Consider the following 24277-nt stretch of genomic DNA (forward strand, 5'->3'; position numbering starts at 1 on the left):
TTGTTTGTCCCACACACTAATGATGTACTGTTGATTTCAATATGAATGGCTATTTTTGGTTGTTGTTTTTTTTTTTATCTCCAGGGAGTATGTGGCATATCGTGCTACACAAAGATCAGCATAATGCGAACTCAATAGCGTCCTGTATACAAGTAACATAGTTTTGAAGATACTTTATGAGCAAACTTTCATTTGTTTATGCTTTTGTCAAAAGAAGAATGGAAACAGGAACAAAATTTCTTTTCAGATCATCTCTCACGTTAGCTACTTAATAACCAGGGACCCTATGGGCCTTTGACAAGAACTTTTTTTTATACATATAAAGTATATAAATATACTTTTTATGTTTAAAGTTATGTTGTTATAAATTATACATATATATTCTGTTAGTATTTCAGTGGATAGAGCCAGTTTGTGAGAAAGGGTTTGTCGATTAGCCAATGTTCCCTCTTTTGGCTCATCAAGAACTTTTAGGTTGATTCTGGGATTTGCATGAATTAGCTGGAGAAGTACTAACTGTGTTAAACAGTTATTGTAAAAATTTATAACATGAGTTTTTACGATATTGAATGGTAGCTCTAGTCACTTGTCAGTAAGCATGAACGTTTTTGTTGTAGTTCTTTGGACTGTGTTTTTTCTTCTTACATCAGGCCTCTTTATTATAATTTTTTACTTTTGGAAAGGACATTTTCATTCTGATATTTAGGTGATCTTTTGGTATTTATTTCATCTACTTAAAGGAGGGGCTTTCTACAGTACATTACTATTAGTTATTGGTTGTTCTTTCTGCCAATTTCATGTGAGAGGAGGAGCATTTTCAGGAGACAAGAGGAGAAGCATAATAAAGTGTGTGCACAAAACTCATACTGTTAATATTTTACAAATGTCTACCATTAATGTGCAAAGATTACTACTACTATAATGGTTCACAAAAAATTATTTCTGCACTTAGTATTTTGCAAAACAGCACAATTCAATTGCTAGCTGGATAAATAGAGTATTAAAACTTTATATGTTATTAACTTAATATCTTAATATTGTTAAGTTAATGCCAACAGGAAACCACACCCAAAAAACTCAACGGTTCTGCATGAATATGTTTTTGTTGTCCCATAAGAGAGGGGAGCAAAAAGATGAGTTTGTGTAGACAGCAGATAATACGTGCATGATTTGAGCATTTGTATATGTGTAACTAGGAATACCATTGCAGTGGGCAGTTTTTGGAATATGTGGTTTACATTGTGGAATAACCAGTTTCTGATTTAGCTGTAAATTTGAATAGTGGAATTTCATTCTTGTATTAATTGACATGCAGAGATGTGGTGAGCAGCCTAATAAATTCATTCAAAACAAATTACTAAACAAAGCTGCACTACATTAGGGTACTGATCTAGTGATATTTCATTTTTATGATACTGTCTTACATTATCCACAAAAACAGCAAAAGAAAATTCAGTAGTTTTCTCCACTAATTCCAGCAATACTGAAGTACACAGTGTGCATGTTAAGTAATGAGATTGATTTTTTACAGGACAGCCCCTGTGAATAAAAGTAACAAACGTGTTTATAGTTTTTACCACTAGAGTGCATTGTAATTACAGGTGCAACTTTCGTGTCAGGTGATGAAGCAGTTTTCATGTGGCAATCATTGAAGTAAGGGTGTGTGAGTGGAGCGTGTTAGAAGTTGCATCATGGAGCAAAGAGCTGTGATAAAATTTTACTGTAAATTAGGAAAAACTGCTACCATGACCTAAAAAAAAAAAAGTTTATGGTGATGACTGTCTGAGCCACGCACAGGTTTCCTGCTGGTTTTCAACATTTAAAGAGGGGAGGGAGTCTCTGGAGGATGTACCATGCTGTGGTTGGCCAGTTTCTGTCTGTTTGTTCCTGATGAACGGTCAGTATTATTTAGGAGTAATGCAACGTCCGTATGCCTACATGTGATATATCAGGAAAGAACTGTTTCACAACAACATGTACTGTGCCTGTGAAGTAATTTCTGGCTTTGAAGTCGATCTATGTGATCGAACATCTCCCCCCCCATTCATCAGATTTGGCTCCTGCAGACTTTTTCCTCTTCCCAAAGATGAAGTGTGCCTCGAAAGGGAAGCGCTTTGGCAACATTGAAGATATCCAACATGGCGTGACCTAGAAAACTGAGTTGGGGGGAGATTATTTTGAATCTGTGTAATTAACAAGATAATTCCAAATGTAATTTTTTGTTTTGATATAACAATGTTGTTTCATTATTTAACAGACACACTGTGTATCACTGTATATAATTACGAACTGCCGTGAAAACATATTTTCTACATATGAAGATTTTTTTTATTGTTATTCAATTAAATGTTGCTTTGAGAAAGACAGGATGTGAACTCGGCAGAAAGAAAAATTTGTGTTCTCATTAACAATCAACTCATTGAATTTATAATGATTTTATGTACAGGTGATGAATGCAAAAGTCTGAAGGACAGAGTTTTTCCTTCTTATTGATTCTACAGTCACTGAAAATATGAGCAAACATTGCATAAATGTAGACACATCACATTCATTGTTGCTTTTATAAAATAATCATATATTTATCATCATTTACCAAAGAAAATTCCATATCCATAAGATAACAATAACAAATTCTGTATTAGATAGTTATTGGCACATCATCAGGTTTCAAAAAGCAGATTTTTTATTTGCACCTTTTTACTCAGGTGCAAATTTATATTTTACTTTTTACTTTTATATTTTACAAAATATAAAAATAGATTAATGAATTAGTATGTACTTACTTAGAAATAAACTCCAGAAACTAAAAATAGTTAAGTTCATTCTTAGGGTAAAATGAATAGAAGAGTAATCTTTGAAAATCCTTACAATTTGTATTGTATTATTTAGTGCTATAATAAAACTTTACTTTTGTTTTGCTGTGTAATATAGTTAGGAGGGGATTAGTGTTAATATAGTATTATTCACTAGGAATATTATTTTAAGAAGATAATGTATAGCATCCCAGTATGTCATTATCACTCTGGGTGCCCTGTCTCTCTTGATAATGATATGTGGGAAGCCTGCTATTGCAAGAAATGCCAATGCAACTGTTGAAGATTTAGAAACAGATTTTAATTCATTGTCATCGACCATCCATCGCCATTTGCAAGAACTTGGAATGGTGTCTAAGCTCAGCAAGCGGGTTCCTCACCAGCTGGCGAACAACAATCGAAGAGAGTGCGTCAACATGTGCATTGCTCTTCATTCTCGAGAGGTTCAATTTGTGAGTATTTTTTTGGCCACTAACTTAATTAATTTTAGAATAAGATTACACTGGCTTTTTTTTTTGGTCCTGCCTGACATATGGAAAACCCTAATAAGATCGCTAATCTTGTCAGAATTTAATTTTGCTGCAAACTACAGAGCGTGCACACACAACAATAACTAATGAAACATGCTCCATGCATATGATGTTATGTGTCTTTTTAATTTTGTTATATTTTATACGTTTGTTCTGTGTTCTAGCGACTTTGAGTTATCTTTACCGTTTGTATGCCCTGAAGAAGCCAAACAGCCCAGTTGGTGAAACTTGTTGGCATAATTTATCATTAAATTCATTGGTCAAAAAAAAGCCCAGTGTAATCTTATCCTAAAGGTTCAATCTCCGTTTTTGAATCATGTAGTCACTGTTGATGAAAAGTGGATACTTCACAAGAATGTTAAGTGCTGAAGGCAGTGGGTTCATTCAGGGGAACAGGCTAAACATCATCCAAAATAAGACCTTAACTCTCAGAAGGCTTTGTTAAGCATTTGGTGGAATATGGCTGGTATTATACACTTTGAACTCTTGCTACAAAACCGAACGACTCAATCAATTGGATGAAAAACTAAAAGACAAGAGATGTTCTGTGATCAATTGCAAGAGTGTCGTTTTTCACCATGATAATGCAAGCCATCATAGTACAAGAATCACCTGTACCAAAATTGAGGAACTCGGCTGGGAAAGGCTTGCACATCCTCTGTATTCTCCTGATCTTGCATCTTCAGATTATCACTTATTTTAAAGTGATAATCTGAAGATGAATATTTTATAATCCAATCCTATATTCTTCAATTTATGCCAAATCTACCATTCTTCCAAAAACCTTAGCAAAATCCAAAAGTATCATGGTGTATCAATTCCCCTTGTCTAACTCAATGGTAATCTTACAAAATGTAAGCAAGTTGCTAAAACCTGACCTTCCATTAGTACTGTGCAAAGTACAGATTCTTTGTCAGCCCACATCTGAATTCGAGCCCTAATCAACTTTTTCAAAATCTTCACCACCACTCCTGAGACACTGATTGGTTGAAAGTTGAATACATCAGTCTTTGCAACGTGCGTGCACACACACACACACACACACACACACACACACACACACACACACACACACACACACACACACACACACATCTGTGCAATGGGATTGCCATACATTCTTTCCACTCCTGCAGAATCTTTGCTGTTCTGAAGTTCAAATTGTATAGCCTGGTCAAAGGAATGACCAATTCAGATGATCATTCTTTCAGCATCTGTGCTGATTTTCATCAGTCCCTATTAATGAATTCTTATTCTGTTTGTTCAACAGCTCTAATATCTCCTCTCATTCACTGAAGAGGTAGCAGTGAGCATAGTGTTGAATACACCAAGTTGATAATCTGCATTCATTAGAGTTATTCTTTCATATTCATTCTTTTTTTTTTTTACTTGCAAATAATGATAGAATTCTTTGGGGTTGTCTTTAGCTTGCATAACCAGTTTCGTTTGATACTCAAATTTAGCTTTCTGTACAACAGTTGTGACTCTTCTGGCCTGCTGCTCATAATTTTCATAACCGACATGGTTTTTATGCACATGCTATTCCTCCCACTAAACCTTTTTACTATGAATCTCTTGCTTATTTATCATCATCATCAAATTCCTGCCATGTACCCTCAAGGGGTGTACAGGATATGATAGTACTACATGAAAAAAATTACATCATTATTAATTTCCTATCTACAATTTTCCTCCAAATCAGTCTGTTACTTGTCAAGACTCCAACATTATCAGATTTTATATTTCTATCGTCTAAGGCACTTTGTACCGTATCAATCCACCTATATCTTGGTCTTCCTCTGGGTCGTTTCGAAGCCAACTTGGCAGAAAACACTTGTTTTGCTAATCTTTCCTCGCCCATTCTGTTTAAGTGACTGTACCACCTGAGATTAGCTCTGCTAACGCATTCCTGGATGCTGACAATGTCAAGTTCTTTCCTAATATCCTCATTTTTAACATGATATTGCCATTGATGCCATCTGTTCATGCCTATAATCTTCCTCAGGACTCTCATATCTGTGGTCTTTAGTCAAGTGTTTTACTTCTGACCCAGCTCTCACAACAATAAGTTAAAACTGGTTTGAACACTGTCTTGTATACAGCTAATTTAGTGTTTTGACTAATTTCTCTCTTATTCCATATGAATTTATTCAATTGACTTCCTACTACACCAGCTTTATTGATTCTGTTGTCTATTTCTATATTTAATTTACCATCTTCAGTAAAAATTGTGCCTAAGTAGCTGAAATGTTTTACTTGTTCAACAGGTTCTCTGTTCACAACACAGTTGACATTTTCAACGATTCTGCCTATTTTCATTGTCTTTGTCTTTTTATTGCTGACCTTCATACCATATCTATTACAACAGCTATTCAATTTAGTCAGAGAATCTTGCAGACTTGTAGCGGATTTATTTAGAAGTATAACATCATCTGCATAAAGCAAAGAGCTGACATTAACATCTCCAATTATGATATCATGTTTAATACCACTTTCCTTCATAATGTGATCCATATGGATAATGAATAACAGGGGGATAATGTCCATCCTTGTCTCACACCAGATTTAATATTAAACCATCTTCCTGTACTTCCTTCAATTCTAACTGCTGACTTACAACTCAAATAAAGACTAAGTATTGCTTGATATAATGCCCCATTGACACCATATAACTGTAGTGTATTGAATAGCTTCTCTCTTGGCACCTTGTCATATGCCTTTTCCAAATCGACAAAACTTAAATACAGATCTCTGTTATATTCCCATGCTTTCTCGACTATTTGTCGTAAAGTGAAGATCTGATCCTGACAGCCTCTATTTGGCCTGAATCCAGCTTGTTTTTCACCAAGCTTTTCTTCCACAATTTTTCTCAACCATTTCTCAAGTATACTTGCATAGATCTTGCCAGGAACACTCAGTAGGGAAATACCTCTGTAATTCTCACATTCAGTTTTATTTCCCTTTTTATATATGGGTACTATGAGAGCTCTACTCCAATCATCGGGAATTCGTCCCTCTATCCAGGCTTTCTGAACTCTGCAGTGCAGCCACTTTAAGACTCTTATACCACCATACTTCAGCATTTCTGGTAGAATATCATATACCCCTGTTGCCTTTCAAGCCCTTGTTGGCTTTTTCTACTTCAAGTATGGATATGTATTCTTGACTGCATGCCTGGTCAGAATTTTTTACCACTGTGCTGTCATCACTGCTTGTTTCATTTAGCAGTTTTTCAAAGTAATTACTCCATACTTCAAGGATATCTTTTTCTCCCATTTTCATGTCACCTTTATTATCTCTAACTCCTTTTACAGCACTCTTTCTCCATTCCTAAGCTTCTTCAACAACCTCCAGAATATTTTGCCACCTTCTTGATATTTATTTTCTATATTCTTGCCAAACTCTTCCCATGACTTTTGTTTAGCTAGTTTTACACAGTGTTTAGCATTCTTGCATTTGTCTCTGTATTCTCTAAGAGCACAAGCTGACTTATTTGACAGGAACTTTTGATATGCTTTCTTCTTTTCCTTCACTGCCTCTTTAACTTCCTGTGTCCACCAGGGAGTTCTGATTTTTTTATCCTTGCAGATAACCTCACCACATGCCTCTCTGGCAGAATCAATCAATGTTTTCTTCAGAGTGTGCCACTGAATCCCCAAGGTTTGATTCCTGTTCTCAAACTCTCTTTCATTTTTTCATCAATAATCTTTGTGTATTTTAGTCTAGAGTTCACAGCTGAGAGCTGCTCAACTTTTATTCGCTTTAAAACTTTCTTACATGTTATTCTTTTCAATATGAAATTCAATTTTATCTTGCTCAAGACTAAATAGTGATCACTTCCAATTTCAAATCCTCTGTACACTCTGGTGTCCTGTACCATGGAAAAAACATCACTATCAACAATAACATAGTCAATGAGACTTTTCTTATTCCTTGCCTCTTCTCTCCATGTGAATTTGTGCACATTTTTATGTTGGAACATGGTGTTAGTAATAACCAGTCCATGTCCTGAGCAGAAATCCAACAGATATTTGCCATTATTATTAGCTTTGCTCTTTTCTCCAAATTTTCCCAAAATATTTTTGTATGTCTCAAAATCATTTCCTACTCTGCTATTTAGATCCCCAACAAGGACCAACTTTTCCTTTTTCATTGTGTCAGTTGCTTTTTCTAAAGCCTCAAAAAATTCCTCCACTTCTACCTTAGTAGAACCTTCTGTGGGACCATAGGCACAAATAAGTCTCATTGTCCAGTTCCCCATTCTCATATTTGCCCACATTACTCTACTTGAGACTGCCTGCCATTCAAGAAGATTAGCCTCGTATTTTGTGTTGAATACTATGGCTACTCCTTCTTTTCCTTGATTGTCATTGCCTGAATATAACATTTTGTATTTATTGCTCAGAAAGGTCTCACCAGTTTTTGTCTTTTTTGTTTCAGTCACCCCTATTATGTCGATCTGGTACTTATCTAATTCGTCAGCTAGCTCCATTTGTTTGCCATTCAGGCTTCTTGTGTTGATAGTACCGATCTTTAACTCTGGTGATGTTGAGTTGGGGTTTGTTTTCAGATTTGTTCCAGTAGCTGACTTTTCGCTGTTTGCCCTGGTTCCCTTGCGAAAACAACGGGGGCCTTGTTTAACCGGGCGACACCCCAGCCAGCATGAAATTTTGTCATGTTGTACCATCATTTTTTATTTTGGTTTAACCAATAAGAATACAATTTGATCGGCTAAATCCCAAATTGCCAGCCCATCCTCGTTTGTTCAGTATCAAAGTAGATACCCAACAGGGTGCACCACGAGAAGGTGAGGATTGGACATGCGGAGAACTGACCAGGTCAGAAGCCCTGGTCAGTTCTCCGCATTCCTTTAAAGGCTATGTGGAGGTCTCCTCTCAGTTATACAGCTTTGCACCCCATAATATGTTATAGTGGAAATATTCTGAGGAGAATAACATTCGTGAATATGTCGAAAAGCTCAGACCCAGAATGTCTAAATAACATCTGTGTAACAAATGTTATTTACTTTTATTACACAGATGTTATTTAGACATTTTGTTTAGATTTTGTTTAATTTTCACACATTGAAACCTTTCAATATTCGGGAAAGGGAATACCGCTGTTTATGACCGGTAATAAAAATTGCCTGCAAGCCGATTACAACAATGTGCAGTGTATCCTCTGTTCTCAAAACTGAACGAAATAACATCTGTGTTGCAAATGTTAGTGACCAATCAGGAAGCAAGTATAAAGAAAATTTTTCCACTGAAATTGAAGATCAAGGTAGTCTGTATCCGGTTCTCAGATCTAGTAATACTGAATACTTCACAAGTTCATATTGTAGGGTGAAAGTGTTTGTTTCGAAACTGTAGTGCCATGCTTTTTTAAAAGTAATAGGCCTACAGATTTAAATTTTAATATGAATAAGAGACAAGGAATTTTGTTTAATTTTGGTGTTAAGAAATCTCTTATTGAAGGTGTTTGTGATGCAACAGATAGTGATTCATCCACCTCCAGCCTACAAAGCGATTTATTTATTTTTTAAATTCTTCCCATCCAACAACTCACACCATGTAACATAACCCAGCATACTCCTCAGTCAGTCATAATATTTTGCTTTGTGTTTCAGAATGTAACCTTTTCTGAATGGAACAATGGTAAACTTAGCCACTTCTCAAGCGAGTACCACATGATCACTGACACTATAATAAAATCCTAATTCTCTTTGATATTGAGTTCCTTCGGTCACATGCTGCATGAGGAAGTTGATTCGCAACAGCTCGATCATTTTAGTTTCATTTTATTAATGAGATTTTAGTGCTACACAATCAATGTTTGGATAATTAAAGTTCCCTGTTATTATTACTAGTTTCTCGCACATTGTCTTTATTTGGTGATGCATTTCACCATCACTAGCAACCAATGCACTAAGTCTTTAACAACACCCTGCTATTTATTTAATGTTGTTAGACCAGATGGCTTCAAACTCACTGTCACTTGAAAAACTGTTACCAATATTACAATCATAGGTCTCAACACTAACTGGATTCAAGTCATCTGATATTGTTAGCAGCATGCCCCTCCTCTCCTATCATGTCTATCCTTCCTGAAAATACACCCTTTACACTCAGTTATAATTATAATTACATTTATGCCAACAGAGAAATTTGATGTTAATGCATTCACATAGAGAGAAATCTCTGTCCAGAGATTTTGGTGTTGTAGAAAGTAAGACCAGAAGAATGTTTTTGTTTTCCTGAAATAAGACACTGCTGTGTTTTGCCAGTACTAAAACTGACAAGGTTATCCAAATCCCATTGAAGAATCTTTTGGAGATCAGACTTTATAGTAGTAGAGAGTCATGTTTTGGAAATTGTGGTGGTTTGCATAGGGAAGATTGGTTGTATGAGGAGGAGGAAAGCAGTGTGTTTTCATCAGCCAAACTATATTGGGTTCAGTCAGCTGGAGTGAAGGATGGGTCAAAGAATAGAGCCTGATATGGAACCCAGCATTAGTTGCAAAGTTAGAAGATAAGGAACCATCTGGTGTACATCAAGTAACTTTTGCAGCAGTTGCGGGGGGGGACAGACTGAGAATGAGAGCTTACATAATAAATGAAGTTTGTGCTAAATTGAACTAAATCCTTGGAAATATCAAGAACAACTACTTGTGATTTGCAAATGTTTCCATAGCATTTTGTACAAAGCCAAACATATCTCCTGTTAGTGACAATGGCAGAATCCAGACCCAATTGTTTATTAGTTAGACACACCTTCAAGCTCGTAAATTGAGGTGAAAGAAATTGGAACAATAGTGTGATGGTAAATATTTGTCATTCTTCTTAGGAATGGGTTGTATGTGGGCTAATTTCCAAACTGTAGGATAGATATGAGTAAAATAAGAAAGAGCATAAATAAGACATAAAGCAGGGGTCAGTATTCTGGAGCACAAACCTTCAAAAAATGAGAAATGACATCAGGACCGAGACATCGATATTCAGTTTTGACAAGATTCTTCTGATCTCTTTCTAGTAAAAGGCCAAAGGAAAGCATTGGGTACTAATTGTTGAGAATGTTTGGAGAACATTTACCAAGATTGTCTAGGCAAGCATTTGAGAAAAAACAAGAGGAGGCCAGGAGACTAGCTTTTTCTATGGGTAATAATTCTGTATTAAGATCAGAGGGTAATAGGGAATGGAAGCAACATTGGACGTAAGTTATAGTAGCTTATAGCTTTGAAATCTCTTTTGAAATCAGTTTTGGATGTATGGATAGATTTCTTGCAGCTCTTTCTGGCTTTGGTATTAGCAATAAAGGACAAAGAATTTTGAGAAATGCATATGCCCATTTCTTCTCTTGCATAGTTTGAGTACACCTTTTAGAGAACTAATGCTTAAATGTTTCTATAGCAATTAAGAATTAACTTTGATCATACGTTTGGGTCAAAAGGCTGAAAAAAATATAGAACCAAGGGAATAAGGCATAGAAGTTACAAAGATCATCTTTCTTGACATTCTTATAATTTCAGGCATGGGGATGAGAGTGCCTGTGGGAAGAGATCAGCACTAGATTATGGCTTTGAATTATAGAGGACACAAAATTTGCAGTAGACTAGGAAGTCATTGGTAAAGAAGAGATCTTGGTTATTTTGGAGAGTAGTTAGGGTTATCTGGTAGACATATGAACAATTTGTCTAAGGTTAATGGTGCTAGGAAATGGCTCAGCATCTCCATCTGTTTGATCTGTGCAGTTGGTGTTGTGAACATTAAAATCTCCAAGGAAGATGACTTCACTGTTAGGAAAGTTGGATTGAAGAAAATCAACATTTAAAGAAAGGAAATAAGATCAGAATGGTGGTGGCATTAGGAAAATGATAGACAGTTTTAGTCAAAGGTCAAAAAACAAAAGATTAAGTTGGTTATTCTCTGGCCTGGTATATCAGAGTGAACATATGCACAGATACCACCTTTGAGACAAAAGAAATCAAAACGTGTAATCCAGAAAGATGCTGAAATGAGTAGTGCTTGAGAAAGTTGAAATTTGAGTCTTTGTCCAGAAAAATAAGTGTGGTATTTATAAACTAGAGGAAGAAATGAACACTATTGAGGTTAGAACTGAGACCACATATTTTGTAAAGTGGATCTGGAAGGTACTGTGAGATTTACAGTGCAAGGACTGTGCGTGCCATTCCTTGTTTGTATTCTGGTTTCCAGCTATTAGTTGTAATTGATTTTCATGCATTCCTTTTTATAGCCATTCTCCTCTTCATCACCATTTTGGTTTTTCTTCCAGTTGATGACTTTGACCTCGTTCTTGTGAATAGAGGTAAGATTTCTGCTGAAGATGCTGCTGCATCTTCAGCGGACAAAGAATGTGTTTAGTGGGGGATGTAAAAGCTTGGAAACTGTGTTATGGAGTGACAAATCATGCTACACTTTCTACCAAACAGATGGACAGGTGTAGGTGTGGCAGATGCCCAGTGAACGTCTTACCAAAGTGCATAATCCCAACTGTGAAATTTGCAGGTGGCAGTATGAAGGTATGGTCCTGTTTTTTCCTGGTTTGGCCTTGGACTGTTTGTGGTGCCACGAACATTGAACTATGATAGGTATCTGAACATTCTGGATGGACAACGCAATGCTTCTTACTTTGGGGAATTTCTATAGAACTGGCCATTGTCTCTTTCAGCAAGGTGCACTGTGTCATAAGGCTGCTGGTGTAACTGCATTTGACTGGCCTCCACAGAGCCCTGATCTCAACCCTATTGAACGTTGTGGGATGAACTGGAGAGGCAAGAGGTCAAAGGAAGAATGGTCCAAAATTCCCATTGATCACTATTGTACAATAGTGTATATGGTTATAATGAGGGAATTTTGTATATCAGTGGTGATTTAAAACTTCTTGTTTTAAATTCTCAATAACTTGATAAAAAAAGATTCAAAAAACAAAAGAAGTATTAGAGAGAAAAATTCATATAATTGCATAACTAGATATTTATTTGTGAGAATATGTTTGTATAAAACTGCAATACATTCAATACAATACAATTAAACAACTTGTTTGCTCATAATTTTAAAACTATACGCTTAATAATAAACAAGATTTCAAACAAACATAACAAATGTCATATTGGGTTTTAAATCAATCCAGCCAAATCATTCTTACGTATAATATTTTCATGTCAAAATGGTTTAGTAAATTTTCTGCTTAAGCCTTGAAGATCGGATACAGTCTATTCAGAATCCAGCACTTCTTTGAATGCTTCATTGATGTTTGTAAGCTCACACTTTCTAAATTTTTTTTTGTTTTGCTCATGTTGTTTTCAGTGCCAGTATGTAAACATCTTTATTCTCCTGCAGTGTTGATACTGTTGAAGAAGACAATGAAAACTTTTTACATACTTCAATTTTTGCACCATGTTCTAACTCACGAATAATTTTGATTTTGTTGCAAACTGAGAGAGACTTTCTTTTAGTAGACATATTTCTGACAGAAGGGTTTGTTTTTAACTGATTTTCAGTCATTGCAGTGTTTTGGTAAAGTGAGTCAGGACTGGAGGACAGCATTGTAGTGAGGGAATGGTCAATTGGACAAGATTTGGTTATAAACAAGCATGTAATACGATGCAGGTGGTCATAAAAGCTAAGTCACTCCTTTCAATTTTTTCTATTCCAAAAGTGATTCGAGCAATTAAGATTGTTTACATAGTTACCAAAATTTGTATGGTATGCTTGTTATAAAAGTGAGCAATTGTATGAGAATATGGGTAATTTAAAACCATTGTGGCTTTTTGCTCATTACAGCTATGATCTTATTTCCGTGCTCATTACAACAAAGTTCGACTGCATATAATTTGCTGGTACTTTCAGTAGCAGGTGCTGATCACTAACTCAAGAATCATAAGTTCTGTTTTTATGGACTGCTAATATGCTTTCTGGGTTTAGAAACTGTTTTGCTGAAAGTTTGTGTGCTGATTCATTGATCTTTTCATGGTAAGTGTACATTCAGCAACAACAGAAATCACCCTAGGGATTTTTTTGTTTCTGTGATGTCTAGGCTACAGCTGTATTATTTCATAGTTTCATTTGGATTGTCTGCTGGTTAAACTAGTAATATCTGAAGCACTTTCTCATCATTGGATTCTGGCAACATCTTTGCTTTATGCAGCAGGCATAGTTGAGTTATGGTATGTTGTGTGCAGGTGCTGTGTTTTGAAACACTTAAATGACTTAGATTTGTCTGGAAATCATCAGCCCCTTAAGACCTGTTATTATTATTATTCGTGACACCTCCAAGGAGTCCAAAGACTCATCGGGAGGACACCTACTATGCAACACTCCGTCTCCACTACTACACCGAACTTCTACTACCGATCACCTACATCAATGCCATCTACTACCCACCACACCACAGCTACTATTTTTGTCTGTGAAAAACCCGAGTTTCCGGGAGGGGGGGAACCCTGCTACCTCTGTATGAGATCGGCTAACTCACCTTCAATTGAAAAAGTCCATATAAAGATCCCTCCCGTCATGACAAGAATCAAACTTAGGCCTTTTCTAATCAAAGGGCACAATGTACTGTCGTTCTTCCAATTGCGCTACGGAGGCGCTGTACTGTTGCTGTAATTTCATTTAGTGTGGAGTTTGGAGTACAGCATTGTCTTACTAAGAGTCATGGAATATGTGCAAATAGAAAATTTCTTTATTGACAGAATAGATGGTAAAAGTTCGTGGTATCATGTTCCTCTCCTTTCAATCATTAGTAAGTTCACTGAAAAGGCCTTCTCTCTAATTCTGCATTTCAGTTCATCTTTTAGATTCAAGCATTAATCGTTGTCCAAAGCAGTACTTTTCAGCTTGCTTAGCTAAGAGTTATATTATCCAGAAATATTCTGCTCACCAACTGGGATTAAGTTTCAAATCTAAATAAGATCCACAGTCTCCTAAAAAGCTTGGCATTCTTTATTTCGTTCCAAAACAGTACATACCTCCTGACACTTTATGAAACTCAAATCAGCCGAACATTAAGAATATGTTCCAGCATTTGGGCTGGTGCTTGTAAGACCCCCCCCCCCCTTTACAATTCTTGATTTTATTGAGAAACAAGCAATTTACTTAATTAATGACCTTCACTGGCTCTCTCTCTCTCCAGTTGCTTTCTCATGGATCCTCTGTTGTCTTTTCTATATGTTTCCATGGGCACTTCTACAATTCCACTACTTTCTTCTAATCATGTATGAATATGAGCAGTTGATCATATTCATACATGAACAGTGAATATAACCAGTGGTGAGCTATAAGGGGCTCGCCCGAGCCCTTTGTTAAATTGTTCTCAAATTTGCGAGCCCCTTGATCTTCTTGTTTACTTTTTTATTTTTTCAAAAAAAAAAAAAATTTGAAATATTAAGCGACAAACTCGTACGGTAACTTAAAGTGATTTTATTAAATAAAATATTACAGTTACTGTTACCACCATTTTACAAATAAGAATTCACTTTTGGTAATTGCATATAAATAAATAGGACTATAAAATAATGCCCGTTGATTTTCACTTGAAGTATAAAAACAAAAGAGTAATATAACGTACTTCAATATTATTGTGTTTAGATATTTATTCTTTATAGATTGTCATAAAAACGTCTGTCGCAAACAAAATAAATTTATTTTGTTTATATAAAAATGTGGACTTTTTCTTATGTAAATAAATTAACACAGATGATTGTGTGCAAATCTTTCATGTTTAGATCATGAAATATTTGTTTAAAAATGATAGCCTTTATAGGTTGATTGTCACCTTCTACTTTTTGATTGGCATTTGTATACAAGCTGCATTAATAAAAGTTTTTGTGTGAAATACAGCTTTTTTTTTTTTGCTCAAAGATGCGAGCCCTTTGTTAAAATTTCCATAGCTCACTACTGAAAGTAACTCTTAGGTCTTCAAAAAAATGCACTAGCCAATTCCTTTCTTCTAACTACTTACTCACGCATGGCACCTCTTATGTGTAGAGCTAATATATAAAAAAAAGTAGTTTATTAACTAGTTTTTTAATCCAGAAATAGATTTCCTTTCTTTTTTTTTTTTGTTGTTGTTATTGTTCAAGACTAGTATTGCATATGAAAGGGACAGACCTCTAGAGATGTAATGCTAGAAAAACTCAAGCCAGTACAGCAGTAATTTGCATAACTTAGTTTCAAACAGTGTGGGTTTCACTATAATGCAGTTTTGTAATTAGTGTAAAATATATTCAGAAGAATATATTTTACAATAATTATAAAAAGATAAGCCAAAATTTGAAATGTTTTTATGTCACATTTTTGTCTTACTGGCTTACCAGCCCAAAACTCGGGGGAGGGGGGGTGCCAGATCCCCACCCCCAGTATATTTTTAAGAGAATTGAATGACATAAACCGAGAGCAAAGGAAAAAAGGTTTAATAGCACCACACAACTAGTTTCGGCTTTTAACAACCTTCTTCAGGTGTTTTCATTAAAGAAAAGAAAAAACATTAAACAGCACAGGAAAGTCACTATACATATTTAATGTGAAAATGTTGTAGTTAACATATTCAAAGCTGTTCCTTCATTAACCACATTGTTGGGTAAATGCATGCATATAGCATCTCGTGAGCGCCAGTATTAGATCACAACAGAATGACAGTCTGGGAGGGTGTAGCTTAAATTATTATTTAAATGTACAGGGTTGAGGTTGATCTCTCTAGATTCTACAATTTTTCTTTTCAATTTGTCATGTCAATGGAAAACGTTGTTAGATCTATCCCAGAGGATTGTATGACTGGTTTTCATCATCATCAGAATCGGCCGAAAAAAGGATATGGCTGGATAAAGCACTGGCACGTGTTCTCTTGTAAGTGATGTCCCTCCTGTGCCCCTCCATACACAATTCAATAGACTTATCCATTTGGCGAAAGTAAGGAATGTCACAGTCACACCATATCTTGTATGCATCGGGATATTTTAGATTGTGATGCTCACTAGAGAGCGGATCTTAGGAAGTGGAGTAAATAAAGTTCTAATGTTATATTTTTTTGAGAGCCTGAGTTTATGTATGGTATAAATATATTGCCTTTAACATTATTCATTTCTTCAGTATGGCGACTAGGAGAATTAAAAAGGTATTTTTAGCAATATTTTGAGAATAACCATTCAGTCTGAAAGTAGATCTAAAAAAATTGATTTCTTTACAAAGTTCATCTGGGTCATCAAGAAGAGAGTGAGCTCTGTGTCCCAAAGTAGAAATAATTCCAAGTTTCTGAGGAGGGAAATGGTGAAAGTAAGGAATGTCACAGTCACACCATATCTTGTATGCATCGGGATATTTTAGATTGTGATGCTCACTAGAGAGCGGATCTTAGGAAGTGGAGTAAATAAAGTTCTAATGTTATATTTTTTTGAGAGCCTGAGTTTATGTATGGTATAGATATATTGCCTTTAACATTATTCATTTCTTCAGTATGGCGACTAGGAGAATTAAAAAGGTATTTTTTAGCAATATTTTGAGAATAACCATTCAGTCTGAAAGTAGATCTAAAAAAATTGATTTCTTTACAAAGTTCATCTGGGTCATCAAGAAGAGAGTGAGCTCTGTGTCCCAAAGTAGAAATGATTCCAAGTTTCTGAGGAGGGAAATGATGCGACTGACTGGAGATATCTATTGGTGTGTGTGTGTAGGTTTTCTGTACATCGAAATTTTAAATTTTTCAGAAGAACGGGTTAGTTTCATGTCCAAGAAAGGCAGGGAACCATTAGTTTCAAACTCAGCTGTGAATTGGACATTCGGGTGTTGACTATTGAGATGTTCAAGGAAATCCAGGAGAGAATCATGTCCATGGCTCCAAATGAAGAAAATGTTGTCCACATATCATTTCCAAATTCTAGGTGCTAAGGAATAGGGAGAGATAGCTTTAACTTCAAAATCTTCCAGATAAATGTTGGCAAGTACAGGAAATAAAGGAATACCCATTGCTAGACCATGATTTTGCTTACAGATGGTGTCCTGAAATCTAAAATATCCAGACTTGATGCAATGAGTAAGTAAGGCTTACATTTTTTTAGATAACTACATTTTTTACATAATTCTCTCCTGGATTTCTTTGAACATCTCAATAGTCAACACCCAAATATCCAATTCACGGCTGAGTTTGAAACTAATAGTTCCCTGCCTTTCCTGGACGTGAAACTGACCCGTTCTTCTGAAAAATTTAAAATTTCGATGTACAGAAAACCTACACACACCAATAGATATCTCCATAGTCAGTCCCATCATTTCTCTCCTCAGAAACTTGGAATTATTTCTATTTTGGGATATAGAGCTCGCTCTCTTCTTGATGACCTAGATGAACTCTGTAAAGAAATCAATTTTTTTAGATCTACTTTCAGACCGAATGGTTATTCTCAAAATATTACTAAAAAATACCGTTTTAATCCTCCTAGTCACCATACTGAAGAAACGAATAATGTTAAAGGCAATATTTCTATACCATACATAAACTCAGTTTCTCAAAAAAATATAACATTAGAACTTTATTCACTCCGCTTCCTAAGATCTACTCTCTAGTGAGCCGTCCAAAGCCTAGCCACCACAATCTAAAATATCCCGGTGTGTACAAGATATGGTGTGACTGTGACATTCCTTACTTTGGCCAAACGGGTATATTGAATGGCATATGGAGGAGCATAGGAGGGACATCACTTACAAGAGAACACGTGCCAGTGCTTTATCCAGCCATATCCTTTTTTCGGCCGATTCTGATGATGAAAACCATAGTCATACAATCCTTTGGGATAGATCTAACAACATTTTCCGTTAACATAACGAATTGGAAAGAAAAATTGTAGAATCTAGAGAGATCATCCTCAACCCTGTACATTTAAATAATAATTTAAGCTACAACCAACTGTCATTCTGCTGTGATCAAATACTGGCGCTCAAGAGATGCTATATGCATGCACTTACCCAACAATGTGGTTAACGAAGGAACAGCTTTGAATATGTTAACTACAACATTTTCACATTAAATATGTATAGCGACTTTCCTGTGCTGTTCACAGTTTTTATCTTTAATGTTTTTTCTTTTCTTTAATGAAAACATCTGAAGAATGCTGTTAAAAGCCAAAGCTAGTTGTGTGGTACTATTAACCCTTTTTTCCTTTGCTCTTGGTTTATGTCATTCAATTCTTTTAAAAATATGTTCAACAACCGAGTAAATCAACCTCAATATATATAATTGATGCTCCACTCATGGCAGTTTTGGCATGGGTTAACTGCATTACTTGAGGTATTGCTGTAATCTTTATTTAAAAAAATACTTCAAAAATAACATTCTCTGGACATGGCTAAACCAACAGCTGAATAATGTCTGTGAGGTTGTCCTGGTAGTTGAGATCCTTCTTTACTTGTTCTGTGGTTTAATGTTCAATCCTGCATGTTTCATTTATTTTTCTTAGGCACTTCCCCTTAAATGTGCTTATTTTGAGTAGTCCCTTCTTAATGAGTTGCCACGACTCACTTCCGTATGTTGCTGTAGGAATGATCATGGCTTTGAGTAGTTTGTTATTGTTCCGTATTTTGTTTAATTTATTCATGTTCAACCATCCAATGTCAATTGTGTGTAATGGTGCTTCCTATAGGGGTTTGGTTCTCCAGGGTTATTGAGATGTTAACTTCTCTTCCTATTATTTTGGTCTCACTGCTGTTGATCCTCATTCCAAAGTTTTTACATGCTTCATTTAAAAAATGAAGTTTTTTGTAATTGCAGCTTGGATACTGCCAGTATTACTATATCATCTGTGTATCTGATGTTTCTTCCATTTATATTTATCCCTGGTTCATTGGAGATTTCTTTGTATATGTTGATTATGTGCAGTGAAAGTGGGATCTGCTTGACTTCTGTTTTTATATTATTTATTAAATTTGCAAAGTCTGAAATGAAGATCAACAATACAGTCTATTGATTTAGAGTTTAGGATAGTGATCAGTTTGCCGAAGGAATCGGAGGCTTGTTTCAAGTCAATGAACTGCAGTACAACGGCCGACAATTTTGCTGATGCGGGTTTGTATAATCTGAACAAATATCTTGTAGCTATGATTTAAAAGGGTGATAGTTTCACATTTTTATCACCTTTTTTTTTATGGATGGGTATTATGATCTCAGATTTCTAATCCTTAAGTATTTCTCCTAATGATTAAAAAGTTTCAATAAATATTTTATGGTTCCCTGAGTTCAGTAGGAGTTTTGGATGATTTCATTTGGTTTGTTTTCAGTAGCTCATCTTTTAGGAGAGCAGGTGCTCTTTCTTTTTCATTTGATGAGCCACACGTTTGGTTTCTTTGGAATAGTGTTTGGTAGTATTCTTTCCATATTTTTTGTGTTTTGAATTGTGCTGGTTTCTATGTTAGAATCTTTTATTTTTAAAGTGATGTTATTATATTCTTTTATTATTTTGTAAAAATTGTGTCATGCTTTTTATTTACTAACCATGATTGCTTTGCACATGCTATTGATTTTATTTTTTAGCCTTCTAGAGCTGTCTGCTTTCTTCGGAATTATTCTGGCTTAACCTGTTTTTATCCTCTTTTTTCTCTTAGGAGTTTTAAGATTTCCAGAGTGATCCAAATTATAATAATTTCCCAAGGTGAAAAATGAACATAGCAGACAAAAATGGAAATATTCTCACAGGCCAAGTGAAGTAAATAGAATTTAGCAATCATGGTTTACAATATGAATGGGTAGGGTAAAAATTTTTTCAAGAAAGCAGTGAGAAGACAACACAAATCTTTATCAAAATGAGTCATGCTTAGTAGCATTCGGTTTCTCATTGTGATTCTGACTTCACTTAATGGCTTGATTAAAAAGGGAGAGGAATAATATATCAGGAATTTTCAATTGATCATTTTATTCAAATTATAACTTTTATATAAACTACTCTTTGCCTTGGTATAACACTTTTTTTTTAAAAAAGAGAAATATTCTTTGAGGATTAATTAAAAATGTGCATTTATCTAAATTCTAATAGGGGAGATAGCTACCTTTCTTAAGTTGATATTATTCTCCTTTTACTTGAAAAAAAAAAAAGCATTGAGTTTATTAATGTGATTTCTTTTAGCAGAGAGAGCCAAGAAATCTAACTTAGTTACTAAAGATTTAGTGACAGCTGTAGCAGACAAACTACAGAAACAGTGGAAGATTTTAGCTCCAACACTTGGATTTCAAGATGATGAAATAGAATATATTGAAGCAGAATATCAAGATCAAAGTTCACAAGGAAGACATATGTTAGAGGTGTGGTTAGAGCAAGAAGAGTTTACAATTGGCACTTTAAAGAAAGCGCTTGAAGAAGTAGGATTGTGGGATATTACAAAATCAGTTGTAATTAGTGGTAAAAGTTAATGTCAAAATAAAAGGCCTATCAGTTTAATACATCGTACTCATTCTTATAATTTTTATTACAGCCTAATATGATAGCTGCTTTTTTCTTAGCTTTCCAGGATATATATATATATACACACTGAGACTAAATGCTGGTGGAGGGAAAAATCGATTAGTTCTGTTTTTCCCTGGTTTACGATTATTGAAAACTATTATAGGCTGACATTTTTGCCAGCTGGTTGCATTGCTTCTTTTATTATATACTTGTTCCTTCAAAGCACCAAGTGATCTTTGTGTACATGTTCTTTCAAAAAGCTTTTTCATGAACTCTTTTAGTGTGTCTGCTTATTAATCTTTGATATAACATGGTGAATTGGTAGCTAAGCATGGTATTATTTATGTGAGACTATTTAAACACAGATTTTTCTAGGTAACACATTGCTTAAATAGCTATCACATCTTTAAAAACATTCATGATGGATCCATTAGCAACTTCCATATACATGTGATGAGAAAAAACCTGGACTTTAGAGGAGATATAACCAACATATGTTGGTTATATCTCCTCTCTTTATCTGTTACTCAAACTTTGAATCTGGCCTATAAGGACACACCAAGAGAATGTGGCCTTCATGGGCCAGATATGAGCATCTTCCATTAGTGTTAATTTTACTGCATTGCTTTAGCAATGAAGTAGAAATTCTCATTCTGTATTAGATCAAGACTAAAGCATCAGCATCCAGATAATGGTAAACTGAAAAGTTGTGTGTGAAAGCGTATAACTAAGTTAAATTATATGTGCATAACAGTATCTAAAAAGCAATTCGTGTCCAAGGCAAGGAATACCCCTCCCTTTTTCCTACTCCTGTAATTGGTAGAACTAGGATGATGCGTATTAATTCACTTGTAGCATCTTCCTCAGATGAGCCTTTACCCCCTCTCCAATACTTTAAAATTTCGATGCCTAGAGCCTTGCTCCACTCTTGTTGTAGCATGGGGGGGGGGGGGGTTACTTAGTTGTTGAGAGGCCAGTGAGCCTAACATGAAGGGAAATAATTCATGTCTGATAAAAACTATGGCATGGATTGTTACCCCCCACCCCAGAATTTTCTAAAGGCAAGATATGGAACTCTTTCAGCTACGTTAATATTCTTAACCAGGCAGTGAAAATCTCCTGCATTACTGAATGATTGGTTGATAATTGTTCTCCACCAATGGATTGATCTCTTTTCCCTGTTATCAGAGAATAAAAAATTTGCATATATAGTGAGCACTGAAATTTTTTTTTTTTTTTTTTTGTATGGTTATCTCATCTCATTGGATTTCTACTGTATAATAGTTCCTAAATACACACAAAAAAGTATTGTAAGTTAAAAGCAGCTATTTGCATATTGTTTTGTTGATGGGCACTTCAGCAGCAGAAATAATGTGGGACCATGTAGTTGCTCAGTTTTTTTTTTATGTTGCTTCCACCCACAAAATGTTATATTGATTTTAATTATTTTTTAAAGTCCAGAAATCTTGCTCTAGAGACCAAATATGGAAATTTTTTCAAGCCATTTCAGGCACCTCCCCCAACAAGCAGGGGCAGTGGTTTCACACAAGGTGATGAAATTCATCTCACCTAAATGCACCTTCTATTGGAGAGGGAACTCTCCCTCTCCCATTCATTTGATTATGCTGAAATTGTCAGGAAACCTTAATATAAAAAATAACTACAATCCCAATTTGGTTGAATGATACAACCTAGGGTGTTTACAAAGGAAGAGGTTTATAAGTGACCATTCTTATTAATGCTACTTTCAACCATGAAAGATGGGAAACTTAATGTCTAGTCCTAGTATGCAATGTTGAGTTTTGTTTCCAATGCCATCAGACGAATCTATTAGATTTTATGAAACCATTGACATCGAAATAACTTTTTTTTATGTACGAAAAACTACAATTATGATTATATTTCTTAAAAAATATAGGTGTTTTTGTAAACCTTTGGTCCCAATTAACTAATATTTTGTATGTTCGTATGCAAAATTATACCCGATTTACGCGGATTCGACTTACGCACTTTTTGTTGGTCTCACCTACCACATAACTTCGGGGTATGACTGTATATAAATTACATGCAAAATTATACCCCGAGTTATGCGAATTCGACTTGTGTGCTTTTTGTTGCTCCCACCTACCGCGTAACTTCGGGGTTTTACTGTAGTTACATTTGTGAAATGGCGATGATAGTACCTAGTTAATAGACAGTATCGCTGACTGGTGCAAGTGGTTAGCCTAGTGAAAATGAGAAAAGTGACAAATACCATTGCTAATAGCCACAGAAGAGGACAAGAAATGAAATATTAGCTGGAACATACTGTGCCCCTTAAGGTATCTATACCAAGATATTCATCTTATGCTTGATGATCTTAAACACCACCAATAAAGAAATATTTTTTGGAGTTAACAGGCAATGACACACTCCTCCCTTGAAATTTTGGAGACAATTTTAAGACCAGCCCAACAACAGATGGTTCAAAGTTAGGATAATAGTTAATTGGAACTTTATATTGTTTCTGGCTTCTTCAGGACGTGTAATGGAACATGAAACTAACGTTTGCTAATAAAAAAAAGAAGAATGAAGTAATACAGTCAAATAAATTAAAATAGCATGAAACATGGTGTTATATAGTTTTGGGCACATTTAAATTCTGGTAATCTGAGCAAACTCATTAGGCTTTTCCAGATGTCTTTCAGAATCATTCCTTGATTTCTGTTTAAATTTTCTCCAGAGCGGAGTACAACGGCAGCTTCTTTGAAGTTTCTACATCAAAAATCCTCCTCTATATAGGGTATAGAGTTTTTATCTCAATCCATGGTGTGGTTAGAGATCGAGAAGTAATGGGCTAATCCTGAAGTATCTGTTCTGTTGTTGTTCACGTCTCCTACATGTTCTTTTATTCAAATTTCCAGGCTTCTCGATGTTTGCCCTATGTAATTTAATCCACAGGAACACGGAATGTTGTATACATCAGCGTATTTGAAGAAGGCACTAATGTCCTTTGGTGATCTTAAAATATGGCGTATTGTCAAATGTTAGTTCCACGTACCGTTACACATGTCCTGAAGAAGCCAAACAGATATGCTTGTGAAACTTATAGACAATGCTTGTATATATTTTACAAAAATCTCTGGTCAACTAATAAATAGTATAATAATATATAATTAAATAATAAATAAATAATAATATAAAGTTCCATTTAATATTTAAGAAGTGACCAAATACAACATAGGATAATAGTTGTTTGTGGTGAAGATGCTGGGTTGAATTCCAGTTTATTTTTATGCCAAAAGGAATACAAAGCAGCTACAGGTCAATGTCCAGTTCTGGGCCTCATCCATCACCTCGATGTCCTGGAGGCGGCGGCCATGAAATTGGTGACTTGGGCAGTCATTCACAACATGAGCGATTATCTGGACCACGGGGGAACAGTCGCAATAAGGGTGGTCTGACGGTCTCCATTTATGTAGTAGGTAGCCACATCTGCCCTGGTTAGTTCTG

The 24277-nt window shown here is 35.3% G+C and overlaps 1 protein-coding gene across 2 annotated transcripts in view; it reads left to right on the forward strand.

Annotated features, from left to right (window-relative positions):
* The window catches only part of Hpr1 (THO complex 1-like protein Hpr1), a 311940-nt gene extending 291161 nt beyond the window's left edge, over positions 1–20779 (forward strand). The window contains exon 20 of one of the 2 annotated variants that reach the window (XM_090391220.1): positions 20468–20779. In XM_090391220.1, coding sequence (XP_090247346.1) covers positions 20468–20751 — 284 coding nt within the window. In that variant the 3' untranslated portion in view covers positions 20752–20779. The remainder of the gene's footprint in view (positions 1–20467) is intronic. The other variant, XM_090391221.1, reaches the window with a different exon arrangement.
* Positions 20780–24277: the final 3498 nt, after the last annotated feature.

This window comes from Typopeltis vanoorti, chromosome 4 (assembly GCF_054136105.1).
Source record: "Typopeltis vanoorti isolate ZY-2024b chromosome 4, IOZ_Tvanoo_1.0, whole genome shotgun sequence".
NCBI classification, from domain to species: Eukaryota; Metazoa; Arthropoda; class Arachnida; order Uropygi; family Thelyphonidae; genus Typopeltis; species Typopeltis vanoorti.